This window comes from Panthera onca, chromosome C1, assembly GCF_046562875.1.
Source record: "Panthera onca isolate mPanOnc1 chromosome C1, mPanOnc1 haplotype 2, whole genome shotgun sequence".
NCBI classification, from domain to species: Eukaryota; Metazoa; Chordata; class Mammalia; order Carnivora; family Felidae; genus Panthera; species Panthera onca.
Window position 1 is genome coordinate 212,374,960 of NC_138346.1, and position 20,019 is coordinate 212,394,978.

Below are 20,019 nucleotides of genomic sequence, written 5' to 3' on the forward strand. Positions count from 1 at the left end.
AAAAAACATACGCAATGACTTTTAAGAAGCACTCCTCGCATAAAAGTTTCTATGTGTGCTCACTGCGTATTTCTGACTGGAGACTTGTGTCTCCGCAGGAACTCTGTGGTCCCTTAGTGCCAGCCGCTTCAGAAGGGCACAACTTCCATTCCTCCCTCAACCTCCCTTCTGGCAGCTTCTAGCCAACCTCTGGTATCTTTCTTTAGGAACTGTGTCAAGGGCAAGATATCCCAGTAGACAGCCAAACACAGCATGAAGCAGCCTTTGCTTCTTCAAGAGAGGAGCAAACAGATGCAAAGACAAAGGACAGAAAATGATCCTCAGCGAACACACACACACACACACACACACACACACACACACACACAACTTAAAAAAAAAAAGGAAAGAAAGAAGGAAGAAGGAGAGGGAAGAGGGAAGGGAAGAGGGAAGGGAGGAGGGAAGGGATGTGGGAAGGGAGGAGGGAAAGGGGAAGGGAAAGGGGAAGGGAAAGCGGAAGGGAAAGGAAGGGAAAGGAAGGGAAAGGAAGGGAAAGGAAGGGAAAGGAAGGGAAAGGAAGGGAAAGGAAGGGAAAGGAAGGGAAGGGTCCCCAGCTGGAGGATCACAGAAAGTTTATTTCTTCTACTAAAAATCTTAATACCAACCTTAAAGAAGACAGTTTCCATATCAAGGGAGAATGCATATAAATTCATGTTCCAAAAACAGAAGAAGGAAGCTGGACTTGGAAGAGGCTCTTGCTAACATGCCCTCAAACAAATATACCCTTTGACCCTCCATGGGATTCAGGGTAAACAGCTTCATACCACCTTAGTTCTTCCTTCTATAAAGTGACTATATCTACACCGTCCAATTCCAGCTGCCATTGATCATGAACGGCTACTTAAATCCATTAAGTACAACGAAAGATTCGATTTCTTGGTCACACTTACCACGTTTCTTAGCAATGTACTCTCGCGCGCGTGCTTGGTGGCCACGTGTGGCTAGCACTGCAGGGCTGGACAGTGTGAAAGGGAGCACTGCCATCATTGCAGAGAGTTCAATGGGCAGCACAGTTCTAGATGGTTTTCCAATAACCAACACTCAACAGAGCTTTGAGTGTTTGGAAATTATGTACTAAAGGAAGGGTACGCTGCTAACATATTAAACCCGAGACATATTTAAGTCAAGCTTAACTCTTCAGAAAATCTTTGGAGTTGAGCATTCCTGATGGCTAGGAGGCATACAGACCAGTGTTCCCCGCTTCCCTCCCCACTCTCCACCTCCACAAGCTAAGCTACTTTACGGGCTTCTAATTACTATAACTGCTAAGTGCATTTTATTATATTTTCTGCTTCAAATGCATACACCCCAATTAGAATCCTACTTCTGACCCAGACTTGCCCTTTGCGTCTGGGCAAGTCACTTAACCTCTCTGCTTCAGTTTCAAGGTGAACAATGCTTCTTGCCCTCTGAGGGTTTGCAAGTTTTAATGAATGCGTGGGAAATGGTTGGAGGATGAAAAGCATTCTAAGTGTTCCTATTATTCCCATGAAAAACAAGGATTCAAGCCAAACTGATACTTTCCTAACACAGGTGAGTCTGAAATTAAACAGAGCCCCAGACCTCAAAAGGGCAGTGTTTACGTGGCTCCTGCGATCCCTAGGAGAATAGGTCTGTGTTGATATCAATCTAGCATTCGGAGAACAGATACCTGACCCAATGCCAAACGAGAAAATCAGCACTTGCAGCCAGGCCAAAACGTATGGCCAGCTTATTCCTCCAAGCCTGAGGTCATCGGCCAATGGTTCTGATTCTCCCGCTGCTCCAAATGTAACCCACCAATGTTATAGATCAGCCCTGGGCGGTTTCCTTGCTGGATGACTTTCAAAGCTCGGACACCACTACCGCCATCCAGTGAGAAGCCCTGACACCAGCCCGGCATGCCTTCCGGATGAATCCCCCTTCCGATTCGCATCGTGCAGCTGTGGGGCAGAAAAGCAGAGATACATGTATTCATCCATAGGAAAGTCTCATCCACCTGTTCTAATCAGGGACCACTGCTACAGCAACCACCCGAAACAGAACTCTAATACTGGCTCCTCCTCACTCTCGGGCGATTCCCAAACACAGCAGGCCAACAACCAGCGGGCAACACCCTATCTTGGAGGCAGCCACGGCACCACAACGCATGAAATGTGCTGACATCTATAGCTAGACACGCTAGGAGAAGATTCAAGGATTCTATGAGCATAAAGCATAAGGAAAATGCTACGATACCTCATTCCTCTGAAAAACAAGAGTTCAAGGCAAACTGATACTTTCCTATCGCAGGTGTTTCGAGGGTTTGTGAAAATACCTTGAATGTAAGAGAAAAGTGTACACGTGGTTCTGCACACACAAAAGTAGAGAGGAGGCAGCTGACGGTATGTTCTTTCTCAGGCCTGGTACTGTTACAACGGCAAAGCATTGTTACGTGGGCCAGTGTCTTGTCAGGGATCCCGGAAACGTAATTCTTGAGTATGTGTTCCGGGTCTACCACCAATGGCCACGTAACCTTGCACGAGTAACCCTCTCTGAGCCTCAGTTTCCTCATCTTAAAGTAAAACAGTATTTCCTGCCCTGTCAAATCCATTGGGATGTTGAGAGAATCAAAGGTGATGGTCTATGCAGAAATGCTTTGGGAACTGTTGAGTTCCCTGGATACGTCAAAGTGGGTCACAAATGTCAAGTCCTAGATCTGACACTGTCAGAATCCCCTCAGGAAAGGTGTGAGACATGGCTTGCCGACGTGCCAAGTGGCTGTATGTATCTCCCACCATGTCTAGCACCCCGGTCAATCCCCCCGACTCCAGGGCCAACCGAGACTGCAGCCCTCCCTGGGAGACATGTCTGCGCCCACTGGCACCCAGCGCTCCCCGAGCCTTCCTAGGAAGGCTGCAGCACATCTCTCCTCCTCTGTGACAGCAAATGGCACTGTAGCGCCATCACCTGTGCTCATGTCTCTTTGGAGGAAGGCTCCAGATTAGAAGACCCCTATAAAAAGCAGAATGTCAAAACCAAGAACAAAAGGGAATTCATGCTCCTACCACATGCTCAAAGGCAGGTCATCTAACTCTCCCAACGGGTGCTCTTCCCGGCCTTTCAGCATGCGATGAGGGCTCTGAGATCTTGAAATGGCACCGTTTATGTCAAGGGTAAAAGCGATGGACCCTGAGCCCTTACACAAATCGCCCTGGACTGGGTCAGTGGGGTGGCTGTTTTACCAAAGAGCCAGGCTGTGTCCCCCTCTGATGCCAGCTCTGCTGCCTGGGCTGAGGGCTCCGTGCAGGAGAAAACCAGGCAGAGAAGGGAAGGGAACCCGTGGGGGGCTCTGCTCACTGGCAGAGTTACGAACAGAACTGCTTCAATACATGTAAAATAAAACTAGCTTTCATTACCAACCCACCAAATGGTTTATTTTCAATATCAAATGACACAAATTAGATCCAAAAAAATCCCATTAGGTCATGGTCCTCTTCCCCTGCCAAGTCAGGACTGTTATCTACAGTATATTTCTACTTACACGGACACACTAGAGCCTTTGCTAATTTTTTCCCTCGCCTAGGAGCTTACTTCCCCTTTCCATAAATTACTGTACTCACAGGTTGGGCTGCTCTTTGTCCGCGTAGCAGAATAAGAGAGGGCTCAGGCTCCGGGCCAGCTCATGCTCTTCGAACTGGCCTGCAGTGTCTGTCTTTGCATTGTCCTGTCTGAAGATCAGCGGTAACCCTTTAGGGAGGAGGGGAAAGTTTACATCAATCCCACCCGGTCTATGCAAGACAGATGTACGTGGCAAAGGAAAAAAAATTGTCACAGGGGAAAATGGTGAAAACTGAATTTATTTTGTGGGCTCAGTTTGTTGTCTGAAAGGACAGTTTTGACCATGATGAAGCACTTCTTATGGAGGCAGGAGAGTTTCGGCAGCTTACGCTGTTGAAGTCATCTATTTGCATTGGCTCCACTCGGTTAGCGGAGCAAATGAATCTGAATTCCCATGACCGGCGCCAAAGGCCCAGTTGAGCAGCCTCTGTACATACCTGTTTTGTTAATCAGCCAATATGGAGCAGAAATGAAGATCTTCAAGGATCCTTCTGCTCGACAAACAATCCGGATGGTGAGGTTCAGCTGCCGCCGGTTGATGTCGTAGAGTCGCATTCTTACCATGTAGTTTTGGGTTCCCGGTGGAATGAGCAATTCTTTACAGAGTGGGAAGTTCTCCAGCGATACCCCTGAAGAAGATACAAGCTACTGTCCTCCTGGTTTCTCACTTTCATTTGTCAAAATAGTCCAAAGCCAAACAAAATTGGGTACTTCTTGGAAAAATCAGAACTATAGATGGCACTGGCAAAAAATGTCATTAGAACGGCCATTTTCCCTGCACTGGGGCGAGAATAAATATGAAGCAAACCAGATGGCCTGGAAGGTACAGGAGAGAGTCTGAACTGCACAATCAGAAGGATGGAAATACCAAAAATCTATCAATGACAGCTATGATTATTGTGAGCTTACTCCTCATCAGGCCCTGAGCTGGGCACCTCAAACACAGTAAAGGCAAGTACAGGGTAACAGAGTCAAGGATTCTCCAGCTCCACTGGCTTGCTTCCGATTCCCAGTCTGTCCTTACCAGCTGTGCAACGTGGGGCAAGCTAATCTGCCAAGTGGGGAGAATACCAGTAGGTCTGTCACAGGGTCGTTATTAAAAGTCATAATCCATGTGCAGCATGGCTGGGAAGAGAAGAGTGCTGGGTGTGCGCACAGTGGTGGGGGTGGGCGGTGGGGAGATGTTGCCATTTCCCGCAGGGGTCAAGAAACATTGTGGAAGAGGTTGCCTAAGTGCAATGCGTGTGAGGTTCCGCATCTGTAAAATGGGGATAACAGCGTCTGGCTGAGACAGGGACTGTGAAATGCAGTGAGGTGACACAGTGAGATCATTCATGAAACTGTACAGACACATATATCTACGTCATTACCTTTCAATGTGTCTAAAACAACCTTAAAAAAAACATGTCCTGGGGCGCCTGGGTGGCTCAGTCAGTTAACGTATGACTCTTGGTTTCAGCTCAGATCATGATGTCATGGTTTGTGGGGTTGAGCCCCATGTCAGGCTCTGTGCTGACAGTGCAGAGCCTGCTTGGGACTCTCTGTCTCCCTCTCTCTCTGCCACTCCACTGTTCATGTGTGCACTTTCTCTCTCAAAATAAATAAACTTAAAAAAACAAAACAAAACCACAAATCCTTAAGTGCTACAAATACAATGATTCTTGACTTTGACTTCATCCACCCCTAATGAAAATCACCAGGTGCATGAAACACCCCAGACCTCAATTTCCTCGTCAGTAAACAGGACAAGTAACTACTGTAAGGATTACATGAGATGACGGGTATAAAAGCCCTTGACATGACACCCAGAGTACAGTCTATACTGAGCAAATGTTTTCTCCTTTCCTGAAAAGAGGAGAGATGTAGGATTTTGCACATTTTACAGACAGGAAAACTTAAGGTTTGAAAAGATGAAATGACTTCCCATTGAAATCACATCAAGTAAACAACACAAGAAAAAGGCTCTGTTGAGTGCTTCCTCTGTAAATCTTTTGGATCTGCTCAGGTTTTTTCTTTTGGTAATTTTCTAAGAAGCTTTTTTATTTCAACTGCATAAATCCTTTGAGCTCGGTTATTGAGATAGCCTATGTGTGATAATTTTTCTAAAATGTTTACCAAATGATCACAAAAGACTCATGGACGTTTCCATAGCGTTACCACAGATGATTATCTGACTAAACCCTTACCTAATTCGATGTTCTGGGATGTGTCAGCTGTGTGCAGGGCCACCTCTTTGCCAGGTTTCAATGTCCCATTAATTGGCATTCCTTTAACATAAAAATCAAGTTCACAAGGTAACAAGTTGCAGATGACCACAGTTGGCAGGAGATATATGGTATGCCCGGGTTGTCTGAAGATCTGCTTTGCACTGTCAGAAAATATGTTTGAGGGCATATAATCTGGGTAATTCTCCTTCTTTATGGCTACGCAAAACCTATGAAGACAAAGCAGTGGAAAAACCATCAGCCTAAATAAAGAACTTGAATTTTTCTTCCTTAGTGGAGTATGAGAAAGCTTAACACTAAACCGGTTCAACAATTCAGTAGGATATTTGCAGTTTTCAATCTCAGACACATTTATACTGAGGTATATAGTTAAAAATACAGTAAGATGTGTAATTTTAAATGTTCAGTTTGGTGAGTTTTGACAAATATGTATACCTCGTTAACCACGACCCAACACCGTTATAGAATCTTTCTCTCACTGCAGAAAGTTCCCTCCTTTCCCTTTCCAGGCAACATCCTCTCCTAAGAAAGAAGCAACCATTGTCTGATACTTATCACTTATATATTGGTTGAGCCTGTTCTTGAATTGCGTGTAAATGGAATGATACAGTATAGGTTACTCCCCATGTCTGGCTTTTTTTGTGTGTAAAATGAAATTTCTACAAGATGCAGCCATGCTACTATATGTATCAGAATTTTGTCCACATGCCAGTATATGAATGTACCATTTTTTATTTATTCATCATTCTGTTGACAGCCGATTGGGCTGCAGCTAGCCAACTGGGTTGTACCTCCAGATCAATTTAGCAAGAATGGAAATCCTAACAACATTTTGTCTTCCAATCCACGAACTTTGTTATCTTTCCACTTAGTTACTGGGTTTTCTTAATATCTCTTGGCAAGGCTTTGTCACTTCTAGCATTGAAGGCTGGCACATAATTCCTTAGATTGATTCCTGGGTAATTAATGTTTTCTGGTGCTATTGTAAGTAGTGTCTTTTTAAAATTACACTTCCAATTGTTCATGGCTAGAATATAAGAATACAATTGATTCCTGTATCTTAAATCTTGATCTTAAATCTTGAAATCTTGATAACTTTATTAGGCCTCATAATCTTATGGAGTCCATAGTTCTCTACATACATGACTGTGTCATCTGCATATAACAAGTTTTAGTTCTTTTCAGATCTTTAAGCTTTTTTAATTTCTTGTTTACTTATTTGTCCCTATTACAATGGCTAGGACTGCTACTGCAATGTCAAATGAAGTTGCTGGTTCTCAATCTCAAGGAAAAAAAGTTTAAGTATAATGGTAGCCGTAGGTTTACGACAAATGCCCTTAAGTAGATTGTAATATTCCCTTTGGTTGCTAGTTTGCTGAATATTAGCATGAATGGGTGTTGTAAGCTTTTTGTTTATTTGGCATTTAATGAGATAATCTGATAGGTTTTTCTCGTTTAGTCTTTTAGGTTAATACAGTAAATTACATATATCAATTTTCAAATGTTAAAATAATCTTACATTCCTGGAATAAACTTCACTTGCTGGATTTCTATTTGGTAACAGTTAGGAATTTTTGCATCTCATGTGGGAATACCAGTTTGTAGTTCCTTTTTTTTTTTTTTTTTTTTTTTTTTTTTAATAATATCTATGCCAGTTTGGGTACCAGGTATATGCTGGCCTCATAAAATAAATGAGGAACTGTTCCCTCCTCCCCTGCTTTCTGAAAGAGTTTACCTAGAACTGGTATTATTTCTTCCTAAAATGTCTGGTAGAATTCACTAGTGGAGCCACATGGGCCTAAAGTCTTCATTATGGGAAAGCTTTTTATTAAAAATTAAATTTCCTTAGAACTACCCTATGACCCAGCAATTGCACTACTAGGTATTTATCCACAGAATACAGGTGTGCTGTTTCGAAGGGACACCTGCGTGTTCATAGCAGCACTATCAACAATAGCCAAAGTATGGAAAGAGCCCAAATTTCCATCGATGGATGAATGGATAAAGAAGATGTGGTATATATACACAATGGAGTATTACTCGGCAATCAAAAAGAATGAAATCTTGCCATTTGCAACTTCATGGATGGAACTAGAGGGTATTATGCTAAGCGAAATTAGCCAGAGAAAGACAAGTGTCAAATGACTACACTCATATGACGACTTTAAGAGACAAAACAGATGAACATAACGGAAGGGAAGCAAAAATAATATAAAAACAGGGAGGGGGACAAAACAGAAGAGACTCTTAAATATGGAGAACAAACAGAGGGTTACTGGAGGGGTTGTGAGAGGGGGGATGGGCTACATGGGTAAGGGGCATTAAGGAATCTACTCCTGAAATCATTGTTGCACTATATGTTAACTTGGATGTAAATTTAAAAAGTAATAAATTATTTTAAAATTTTAAATTTCTTTATCAAATATTTGTCTATCTCTTCTTTGTGTCAGTTTTGGTAATCTTTGTTTTTAAAGAAATTTGTCATTCTAGGATTCAAGGGTGGAATTTATCTGTACAAAACTGTTCACAGAATCTCCTTTTAATCCTTTTAATGTCTGTAGGATCTATAATAATGTCTCCTCTTTTCATTCTTTATATGGTATTCGTGTTTTCTTTCTTTTCTCCTTGATCAGTCTTATAAGACATTTACCAAATTCAGTAATCTTTTCAAAAAGCCACTTTGACATTGTTGATTTTCTCTATTTTTCTATTTTTTTGAATTCCACACATTTTTATCATGTCCTTTTTCTATTTATTTCTAATTGATTTTGGTTTCTACCTTAAGGTAGAGGCTTACATCGATTTTACATCTTCCTTATTTTCTAATAAGAGCATTAAAAGCTACATATTTCTCAAAACAAAACAACTATACATTTTTCTCTAGAACTGCTTTTGCTGCCTCCCCCACATTTTAATGTCTAATTTTTATTATTGTCCAGTTCAGAATACTTTTAATATCCTTTGTGATTTCTTTCTTGACCCCTGGGTTATCTAGAAATGTACTGTTTAATTTTCCAAATATTTAGGGATTTTAGAGGCATCTTATTGTTACTGATTCTCACTTTAATTCTATTGTGATCATGAGATATACTATGTATGGTTTCAGTTCTTTTTTTTTTTTTTTTTTTTAGCATTTATTCATTTTTGAAAGGCAGAGAGAAACAGAGTGTGAATGGGGGAGGGGCAGAGAGAGAGGGAGACACACAACCCAAAGCAGGCTCCAGGCTCCGAGCTGTCAGCACAGAGCCCGACGTGGGGCTCGAACTCACGGACCTCGAGATCATGACCTGAGCCAAAGTCGGCCGCTTAGCCAACTCAGTCACCCAGGCATCCCTCAATTCTTTTAATATTTATTGATCTTTGTTTTATGGCCCAGTAGATGGTCTCTCTTGAGGACTATTCCACACATAGTTGATGTGAATGTACAATCTGGAGTTGTTGGTAAAAGTGTTTTATAAATGTCAATTTTGACAAGCTGATTGACAGCACCGTTCAAATCCTTTTGTATCTTTATTGTTTTTATTTTGCAAATTATTGACAGAGAAGTATGAAAACAGTCCGTTATGGCTATGCATTTACCTATTTCTCCCTTGTCAGTCTGTTAACAATGGCCATTCTGGGTAAAGGGCATACTGAAATTCTTTACACTCTTCTTGCACCTCTTAAGTTTACACTAAATGAATGCCTAACTTCCCTACAGAGAAACCTAAGCTGATAGCCTCTAGTCCAGGTAAGTTTAAAGTCTAAGTTCAGAAGGATCTAACAATGAATCTGGAAACATATTCCTTATTCTCTTTGGAAGGGGCAAACAGGAGTCTAAATGATTAGATAATTTTGTCAAGGTCCCCAAGGAAAGTCAGTGCTAGGTACACGAGCCTTCCTCCAAATTCCTCTGAAATCCATCATATGAAAACTTCTAACCCGAGGATTTTGCTTCTCAATTTAGGAATGGGAACTAATATTATTTTTTTCTTCCCTCTCTACATGTCCTCTCTTTATACTGATGCACACAGACCAGTGTCTGATCCTACATGTGTGTTTTGGTGGTTTCTCCCATAAATATTAGATGATAAGCAACAGTCCCACCCCCACCAAAGATTAACCCTTGAATCCTTATAAACTCTAACACAAGGACTTAAGGAATAAGAACTTTATGATTTTAGGGGTGCCTGGGTGGCTCGGTCGGTTGAGTGCCTGATTCTTGATTTGAGCTCAGGTTGTGATCTTGTGGTTCGTGGGTTCAAGCCCCGCATCGGGCTCTGCGCTAACAGTGCAGAGCCTGCTTGGGATTCTCTCTCCCCCTCTCTCTCTGCCCCTACCCTGCTTGTTCATTCGCTCAAAAAATAAACTAAAAAAAAAAAAAAAAAGAACTTTAGGATTTTATTTTATTAATTTTTTTTTTAATGTTTATTTTTGAGACAGAGAGAGACAGAGCATGAACAGGGGAGGGTCAGAGAGAGAGAGGGAGACACAGAATCTGAAACAGGCTCCAGGCTCTGAGCTGTCAGCACAGAGCCTGACGCGGGGCTCGAACTCACGGACCGCGAGATCGTGACCTGAGCCGAAGTCGGACGCCCAACCGACTGAGCCACCCAGGCGCCCCAGAACTTTAAGATTTTAAATAAGCACAACTGAATCACTAAGGGTCCTCAGAGAGAGAATGATTTTTTTTTTAAAAAAAGCAAAATTGACATGCCATCCCAGTACTGTGCGTACCTGAAGAACCGGCTTTTGTCCAAGTCCATAGAGTGGCACTCTCGTTTGCTGCTGCTAACCTCTGCAGTCTTCACTACATTGGTCCAGTGGATAGGAGCCTTACAGAAAAATACGCCCAATCCCTTGGGCCGGGCCTGTAGCCGCCAAGAAGTGAGATGTAAAGGCACAGCAAACGAATCCCCTGGCATGATGGCAGGCAGCACCACAGGCTCTGGCACAGAAAACAAGGGTCAGCATCTTCGGGGAATGGTCTCCCGCCCAAAAGTTTGACTCTCTCAGGATAAAAGGGGGACAGACTATGTCAAAACTCACTGTCGGGAGCTGACGGGCTATCCAGCCTTAGTTCCATTGGTGTCTCAAGCCTGTTCTTCACAATGAGGGCAGACCGGACGGTGATGACTTTCCGAGCACTGCCTTCCATCGTCACGGCGAAGACCACCCGGACAGGCGGGAGCGAAGAGAACTGTGAGTAAGACAGGAATAAAAGCACCACAGCCGTGCTCGTGAAAAAGCACACAAAATACAGCAATACCAGCTAGGATGCCTAAATCAAAAGCATCTTATTACTCCAACCCTTCGGTGAAATTAGTCATTCAACCCTAAAACCACTCATCTTTAATGGGCATGAATATCCTACAGATAGACGCCATGAATGTAGCCAATCTTAAACATTTCTAGAAAAAGACAGATACTCTACTCAGACGCGGTGTCACAAAGTGTATCACAAAGAAAAATCAGTCCGAGGCCTCTAGACACATTATAAAGACACTAAGACCCATAATAACCTATTAAATCTTCCAAGCTTCCTGCAATTTGATAAGAAACTGTCTGCTGGAAATCACCCTAATGCCCTTGGGTTCTTATACCTCAGCCCTTATATGGAAACTGTGAACGACACTTGTTTTCAACTCTACTGGAGGGGAGTAAAGATCATCCAAAGCAACCAAACGTTCAGAAACACTGAGGTAAGACTTTGAAAAACATGAGATGATTTACCTTCTGTGGTATTTTTCTCTGAGATTAACATTAAAGCGAGAAACACTCCTTCAACACTAACAATGGGCTGGATACTACCCAATACACACAGAAAAACAGAAGGAAGTCTTCTGAGATTAGAGCCTGTCTTTGTAAAATCCACAGAGTGTAGGGGAAAGAGTTGTCTGCACTGGTATGCCTTTCACAGGAACAACAATTACGTTTTCCCCCTAAATGTCATAAAAATTACTCTCTAGGCCCACACACAATTTGTTGGCATGCCTGTAGAAGAAGCGACATTTGTATTTCAAAGAGCTTTAAAATCAAACTTCTCTCTCTTCACAACTTTTTCGGCTCTGTTCAATAATCACCCTTTCATAAACGGGACACCGAGGTTCCGAAACTCAACAGAGCGGAGGGAAGTCATTTATTTTTGGTCTTGGGTTGCAGCCACTACTTTCTTTTTCCATGTGTTCATTCACACATCCAACACACGTTTTGTTTTACTATCAAGTGCCGAGTTTTTTCCTTTTTTAAAGTATAAAACCCCACATCAGGTACACCAAAGAGAAGGTTTCTGCAACTGCCATTCTTTGAATGAGTGTCCAGAACATACTGACAGTGCTTCTTTTTCTTTTTTAATGGAGAAACAAATGACACTACATCCAAGCTTTTCATATTGCCAACTTTTTTATTAAAACAAACAATACGTGGAAACCAAACTAATGAACAACAAAATGAAGAGCTCCTCCATGTTTTGAACCAAGACTTCAGGAAGGCCCAACGAAAAGACAAACTATCAGTTTCTGGAGGGTCTTCAGAGGGACAGAATCCCAGCCAAAATCATCACCAAAGCCTCCGCTGACCCAGCCTGGCAAAGCCCCGAAAGAGCCAAGGCCCAAGAAAAATAGTTTTAAATCTTGACACCGCTGCTTCTTAAACATACCTGAAATCTCACATTTCAAAACCTACTACCGTCAGAAGAAAGTAAAAGCACAAATATGAAAATTGTTTTTTAATGTCATCTTCTGGTGATGTTTCAAGAGCCAAATGGGAAAAAAAAAAATCTTAGTATTTTTCATTCTTATTTACTTTTATGACCTTGCAACTAAAACCTAGGAAATGCATACAGCCACAGAGGGTTAATTTATATTTTAACTTAGAAAGAGAAGGGGACCTTGAACCACAACATGGGTGTTTTCTCCTCCTCCCCTGTTAACGCTAGGTCTAACATACCAAGTTAGTTCAAACGCTTTCTTGCAGGTTCTTAGAAAAGGAAGGTAATTGTTAACAGAAAAGGACAAAGGTCAGTTTCAATCACACATAGGTCATGAAGTCCTGGGATCATCAGGACATCTATGTATGGTTGAAACGCAGTGTATACAGTCAATAAACGCAGTGACACAGGAAAACCATACTCACATAAACCTGGGGATGAATAATATTCGTTCTGCTGCCTGGGCTGCCAATCTAAGAAAAGATTCCAAAAGTCAGAGAGCCAGCGCAGACCTCAAATGACAGGCATCGTTAAATTCAATGACAATGTAATGTGCTTGAAAGGGTGGGATTTCTAAATAGTCTCAGTCAAGTGTGGTCCATCGTGAAGAGAAAACATCTTAGAGGATATGGAAAAGGCAATATTCATTTTATAACCATTCCATGTACACGGAATTTCTCCAGGACACATCAATACAACAGAAAGGTATCTGGGGGGGGGGGGGGGAATGATTCCTTTCCTTACTAGATGGAAATTTAGGCGGGAACGTAATCTGGAGAGAAGGCTTCCTCTTCTAAGAAACTCGGGGCACAAGAGCAGAAGCGGGGAGAGAACAGTGTTCTTGGAGGGAGGGTATTTTTCATGAATAAGGGAGCATGGGGAAAGCTGTGAGGCCTTTGCACTTTCCTCTTCATCACTGGCTACCCCGAAACAAATGCAGTTATCCTCCAAAGTACGACCGGGTCCTGGGTGGGAGCCCCTGAGGCGGCCACGCCAGCTGCAACGCCAGCCTCTACCCGCGTGTCCCAGACAGGGAGGCCGCCTGCGTCACCGCCCAGGCTGGCCCTGCCACCCCGAAAGACTGCAGGCTGGGGTCACGTCAGGGCAAGCGTGTGTGAGAGGATGTGTGATCAGAAAATAAGTAACGATGGTGGACATCTGTCCTTATGCCAGAAGGGAGGAGAGTGGAGACACAGAACTAGAAGGATCAAGGAACAGCACTACGGAAATGTAAAGAAGGCCGTATATAAAGGAAGCAGAACGGCACGTGCAAGCCAAGCCAGTACACATGCGGCCGGCAGATTAGCACACTGCCAGTCGGGCTAAGTGAGTACGAAATGGGTCTGCACAGGTGAGGTGATACATGTTCCCGCCGATTTTGGATCTCGTTTCTCTGCTGAAATTGACCACTGGCGGCTTACCTACATATTGACTACGACCGCCTACGACTGACCCAAAATATACTTAGGTCTTCCTGCTAGAGCTAGGGGAAACGAGGAGCAAGATTTCACTAGAGCAGAGTGACAGGCTTAACCTGTCTGACTGGCTTTCAGGGCATGTGGCCGGGGCACCACGGTGCCACTAAATACCCATTCGAGAGCCACACACCGTAGAGGAAGAGGAATTCTTATCCGGTGCTGCATAGCGGAAAAATGTCCCGACTTTGTCCACAGACACTGGGCTCACTTGCTCCCAGCCGTTCACTCTCACTTGCAGCTGATGAATCCGGAGGTCGTGGGTGTGTCTACCAAAGAGAACACGGGAAAGCATGTTAAGCACAATCGGAAAAAGGGTAAGAAAGCGGAAGCAAAGAGTCAAATCTGATTTACCGTATAAAGACCTAAAAACCCAGTTGGCCAAGCCTTTTTGAGGATTACCTAATGCGAGAAAAATCAGGAGAATATTTTTAAGTGGGTGTCACACTTAAAACAAAAGTGCAAGATCCGTAAAGCTTGAGCAAGAGCGCGTTTACCCTCCCTTTGTACAAACTTTGCAAGTCCTGTGCACAAGCCCAGCTTCTTCCCCCACCAGCCCCCACCCCAAGCTCGATAAAGCGACCTCAGGTATAACCATTGCAGCGGGGTGGTAAAACCGTTGCACCAGCAATTTCGTCACATAACCATACTCTCGGAAATGGGTAAGATGGCATTTTCTTCTTGGCTCCCTACTTCTCTTGGAACCACATTCAGTTGTTTGGCTTCGGTCCTACAAGACTACAGACAGGTTATGAGAGACGGAGCCCTCCGAGCGTTAGGGCTGAAGTCCTCGGCTGAAACTAGAGCAGAGAAGGCAGGGGGCAAAACAGGAGGAATGGGAGGAAATTGCACATTTAATTCTATTTTAGATTTTGCCTAATTCAAGCCAGAAGCCTGAAATGGGGAAGTGGACTTGGGGCTGACAGGAAAAGGGGAGGGAGGCAGGGAGTGGGGGTACCGTGCGCCAAAGAACTGGAAAAGCCAGAGAAGGCATTTATTTTGATGAATTCAAGCAGAACAGTGGGACTTGAAAAGCGTTACTGGACGGGTATACTAAAACGGAAATGACAAAGAGGTCAAACCCCTTCTGTCACAACGGAGGCCGTGCTGATTAAGAAATGCAGCCAGCACTTCTACAATTGGCTTCTCCAGGAACTTTGTGGAACAGGAAAATGCTCCCCACTCATCCCTGGAAATTCTACCATGGCTTCCCGGTACATGTGCCCAGCACGGTGATTTTCTAAGCTCCGTTTTTCCTGTGTAATCACCGAGGGGGCCCACAAGTAAAGAAGGCCTGCCACGAGGGAATGATGTGTTGGTACAAGTGACACATGAGGAAGAACTGTCTGACTCGGGGGCAGGTTTGCACACAAAGACTTAAAGCACAGGGAAGCAGAAGACCACGGAAGGCTGAAGCGAGCTCTTAAATTTCAGCCCTGCTTGAAAACGGGTATGAGGCTCAAATGCTAAAATCTTAACCTATTCGCTATCCACCCGATAGCCCTTCCACTTAAACATGTTTGCAAACAAAAGGACATTTTATGACCTCTCAGTAACCAGACAGAACCTCTTTCACATTTATTCCGGTCCTCCGGCTGGCTGTTTCAAGAGCGCACTGGCCAGCAGTCTCCCCAGATGAGTCATTCTTATCCTCCTTAGAATCAGAAGTCCTTATCATTATTGGCCCTGCTTCCTGAAACCACTTGCTTGCTAAGAGTGCTATGTGGCACGTGCGTCTCTTAAAGCTAAAACCAACGTGCTCGGATAACCTTTTAAGAATAGCATGTCGTGCCAGTTGGGGAAGGAGTAAGTCACAGGGAGACAAGCACAGCACAGGGAATATAGTCGGTGGCCCTGTAAAAGCGCTGCGTGGTGACAGATGGCAGTCACACCTGTGGCGAGCACAGCCTAACGGACAGCTGTCCAATCACCAGGTTGTACAGCCAAAACTAATGTCACACTGTGTCAACCATACCTCAATTACAACAAATAACAACACACAACAAAATCAGGTCACCACTGTGCCATAAAAACCAGGCTAGGACACAATGAACTTGACAGCTGCTCTCCATCTTTCGGCCAAATTATGGGAAACACACTGGTTATCAGCTCATGTGTCAAATAAAGGGATAATTAATGGAAACGAAATGTATTTCCAAGACAGTGAAAGGAAACACTGATTTTCAAAATACCTTTTAAAAATAAAACATTAGGGGCACCTGGGTGGCTCAGTCGCTTAAGTGTCCGACTCTTGACTTTGGCTCAGATCATGATCTCACAGTTCGTGAGTTCGAGCCCCCACGTTGGGATCTGTGCTGACAGCTGGCAGCCTGCTTGGGATTCTCTGTCTCCCTCTCTCTCTGCCCTTACCCCACTCTCGCACACACACACATGCTCTCTCTCTCTCTCTCAAAATAAATATTTTAAAACATCATCATCATAATAAAAAGATAAAACACTAAAATCATTAATAAAGGCAAGTGAAAACGTAAAACATTAGAGACTATCTTTTATAATATACAGATATATACAGTCTATTTGGTGGGGAGGAAGAGAACACACAACGCTTTACCTGTGTCTTAGCTTTCCTCTTGCCTCAAATTCAAAGGGAATCTCTTCACCCGTGAGGACTTCCCGCCATTCGCTGACATTGTGAGCATCATCAAGAAACGTTCCATTCCCTTCTGGAACGAGCCCTGGACTCCCACTGTGGGACAGTGCAGCCCTGGAACCAAAGCAGACAACGCCAGCTTGTCCCTCTTTCTCTCTCGACTCCCTCTCACCAGAGCTTGGTGCTGGGGGCAGAAACCCTCCGGGCACTCGATCTACATAAGAAGGCCATACAGCCTGGCTACCAGGATAAACTAAAAGGTCAGTAACTACAGTTATCTTTGTGACCATCACGGCTTCTGTGAAGCTTTAGAAACAGCTGAAAGCTATCACTGCACAGCCACTTACCTCCAGCAACAGAGCCCAGTACACAGGGAGATGTGTAAACTCAGTCATGAGTTTTAAAGGGAGTTTTTAAGTGACTATCTGGAATGGAACAGACCTAAACTGCTTCTAAAAAACAAACAACTCCTCTGAAGCATGATCATACTTAGTGGAGGCGGGAGAAACGTGGCTTCGAGTCAGCAGATTCTGTTACTTATTTCACGCACCTCATTCCCTAAATTGGAAAGATCAGCGTCTGTTTGGAGGGTTGAGCCAAGGTCTACATAGGCAGAAAGCTGGTAGAGAACACTGTCACTCCGCCCAGGTAACCTCTTTGTTCTCCAAACTCCACCCGCTTCCATCTGGGGTGAATTGCTATAAGTCTGGAAAAGAATTCTTGGTGGGAGTTTAATATGGGGAGTGTTTTCAAAGCCATCTTGGAAGAAAAATGCAGGCTGTTTGGTTTAATAACCACATACAGCTTCTTTTCAAAGGGGGTGGGGGTGGAGACTGAGAAAAGATGGGGTGACTTCTCCCTCCCACCTTCATACTCACATCCCTAACCTGCTGGACTTCTACCTTGAACGTAACGGGCATCAGGGCCGGGATCGTAATCTGGGTATTTCAGACTCAGGACCTACTTCTCTGGCCACAGATTCCACCTCCCTCACAAAATCCCAGCAAGACAGCGAGTCACTGACTCAAATACAATCCCCAGGGCTTCAAGAAGGAGCCCACCTTGCTCTGCTGGGCCGGCACACAGGAGCAGGTGTTCCTTACCTGGTGGGTGTGGTGGTCAGGGTGGCAAACCACAAAGTGCAGCCTGTGTGATTCCTCAGAGCAAAAGGGACAAAGGGCTGCCGGCGCTTCGGGGTTTTCACCTCTGCTGTGGGCAAACGGAAGAGGCCGTTAGCATACCCCTCCTCCATCTGCGCAGCAGAGACCCCCGCCCACAGCCGCACACAGGGCCCCTAACCGTCTCGCGTGCGAAAGGGCCGACGGCGGCTGCGGCAACAGACGCGGAGCCACCACGGGTGTGTCGATAGGACTCTCGGGGTCTCCGCGTCCTCTGCTGCCTGCTACGTGGCGACCGTCCCCCTACGACTGGCTGTGACGAGGGACTGCTCCCAGCCCCCAGGCCTCCCACAACTCTTGTGGGCCTGCATTCAGGAGAAGGTGCCCGGCCCTACCCAGACGATAGCAAGACACGGCACACATCCTTGTTCAAACGTTGTCCAAAACGCCCGCGCTTTAACAAAGACGCCCTTCCTAGAGCAGCTACACTTCAGTCATATTATGCACATTATAGCAAAATAAAAACATCTTTTCTATTCTCTTACATTCATATTTTCCCCCCTCCCTCCCTGGAAGATCAGAAATCTACTATCCCAAAACTTTTTACATGAGATTTTTAGTTGTCGTTGTTGTTTTTTAAACATAATATGTATAGCACCATCTGCCGTGGGCACTACGGGGCCTACAAAAGGAGCACAAACTATGATTTCTTTTCACAGAACAGCTTCCTGTCAAGGACACTGGAAAGAAATGGTGATCAATCACAAAACCGTAAGTAACCAAATCCCAGAGCCCTGACTAGAAACACTGGAAGGAAACAGAGAAGTGGGAGACCGTGTGGCCAGGAGTGGCTGTCCAGCGCCCAGCGTGCCTGGAGACCCTTCTGCGGCACCGCTGCCCTGCCGTGCGGTCTGGCCTGGACCGGCGGGTCGGGAGGACGGGCACGGCTCTGCTCACCCAGGGCCCACGTCTCCTCTGCCGGTGGCCCTGGGAAAGTGGGAGGGGGCGGCAGGAACCGCAGAGGCAGGGGCCCCGTGCTCACACTGCCCACGCGGCCAGCTTTAAAGCAGAGAAACAGCCCAAGAAGGACCCGGACCCAAATGGTCTGCAGCTGCGGAAAATGACATCTAGGAGTGACTGCAACTGCCCACGGACAACACGAGAGCAAAATTAGATTCATCTTCCAGGACCACATGCTTCCAGCCAGCAAAACAAGAAGGAAACCTGCAATGGGCCGTGCCTTCTCCCACTGCTAGGCTAAGGCCTGGGCTGGGATCGTGGAAGTCAAGAATTGCTGCTGCCTTTTAAAAAATAATCGCTTGCTTTTCTTCCCCTTTGTGCCTTCTAAAGTTTTCAGAAGTTAGTTACTAGAAACGCTGCAAAAAAAAAAAAGCAATTACAAGCTAAGGCAAGTTCTATTTCCGAAAGGACAGTGGCTCAGGGGAGTGAGTGTAAGAAACGGCTGGTCCAATGAAGAGTGGTCTGCAAGGCGTCCCCACAATTCTGTAGTTAGTCTTTAGAGATGCCCCACCTACTTGCAGTGATCATCTCCTTGAATATCTCCTAGATGACCACCCAGAATATACCCATTTCTCGTGCTCTCATACCAATGGCCTCACTTAATTCACAAGGTTGGCTTTAAAAAAAAAAAAAAAAAAAAGTTCATCGAGTACAAAATTAAGGAACAGCCATGAGGCTAGTGACCAGGGCAGAGGGGGGAGTAAAGATTTAAGAGCTGTCTGCAGGGGCACAGAGCCCTTACTGTGGCACCTTGAGAGGCACCAGGCGTGCAGGGAGACGGCTGCTTTATGACAGCAGATAAAGGACCCAGGAGGAAAAGAAGCCAGATGTGCCTTCATAGCCTACTGTGAGCCAGACTGTAAGTTTCCATTTGCAAATTAGATTAAAAAAGAACAGCTGGCAAATGGCTTTGATCACACTGTCACACAGAAAGAAGTGCTAGGACTCCACGTCCAGAGAGTCGCAAGCGCACCGCTCTGGAATGAAACAGCCTGGGGAGGCGCACTGCTTAGGGCCCCAAGCTTCTTGCGTGGATTACACACAAAAGCACAGGCTTCAGCAGCCCGCTTCTCTGAGAATAAAAATACACGGAGTGCTCACAAATCCAAACCCAACAGCAGGGGACAATCTGACATCTCCTGCACTACGGCCCAAATCAGCTGTGAACCTGCCTTTGGCACGACACAAGAGAACAAAACTCCCAAGTCCACCCAAGAGAGAATAGCATATTCCCTTGTGGCCCCAGAAAATCTGCCTCTAGTCT

General features: G+C 44.8%; 1 protein-coding gene across 12 annotated transcripts in view; it reads right to left on the reverse strand.

Annotated features, from left to right (window-relative positions):
* VPS13D (vacuolar protein sorting 13 homolog D) overlaps positions 1 to 20,019 on the reverse strand; it is a 257,776-nt gene that overhangs the window by 137,731 nt on the left and 100,026 nt on the right. For 9 of the 12 annotated variants that reach the window (XM_078452393.2, XM_078452388.2, XM_078452391.2 and 6 more), the window contains 10 exons: positions 17,721 to 17,826; positions 16,579 to 16,731; positions 14,140 to 14,275; positions 12,957 to 13,004; positions 10,872 to 11,022; positions 10,560 to 10,770; positions 5,805 to 6,052; positions 4,056 to 4,247; positions 3,621 to 3,747; positions 1,819 to 1,961 (listed from right to left, as the gene is read on the reverse strand). In XM_078452393.2, coding sequence (XP_078308519.2) covers positions 1,819 to 1,961; positions 3,621 to 3,747; positions 4,056 to 4,247; positions 5,805 to 6,052; positions 10,560 to 10,770; positions 10,872 to 11,022; positions 12,957 to 13,004; positions 14,140 to 14,275; positions 16,579 to 16,731; positions 17,721 to 17,826 — 1,515 coding nt within the window. The remainder of the gene's footprint in view (positions 1 to 1,818; positions 1,962 to 3,620; positions 3,748 to 4,055; positions 4,248 to 5,804; positions 6,053 to 10,559; positions 10,771 to 10,871; positions 11,023 to 12,956; positions 13,005 to 14,139; positions 14,276 to 16,578; positions 16,732 to 17,720; positions 17,827 to 20,019) is intronic. The other 3 variants (XM_078452389.2, XM_078452392.2, XM_078452387.2) reach the window with 1 other exon arrangement.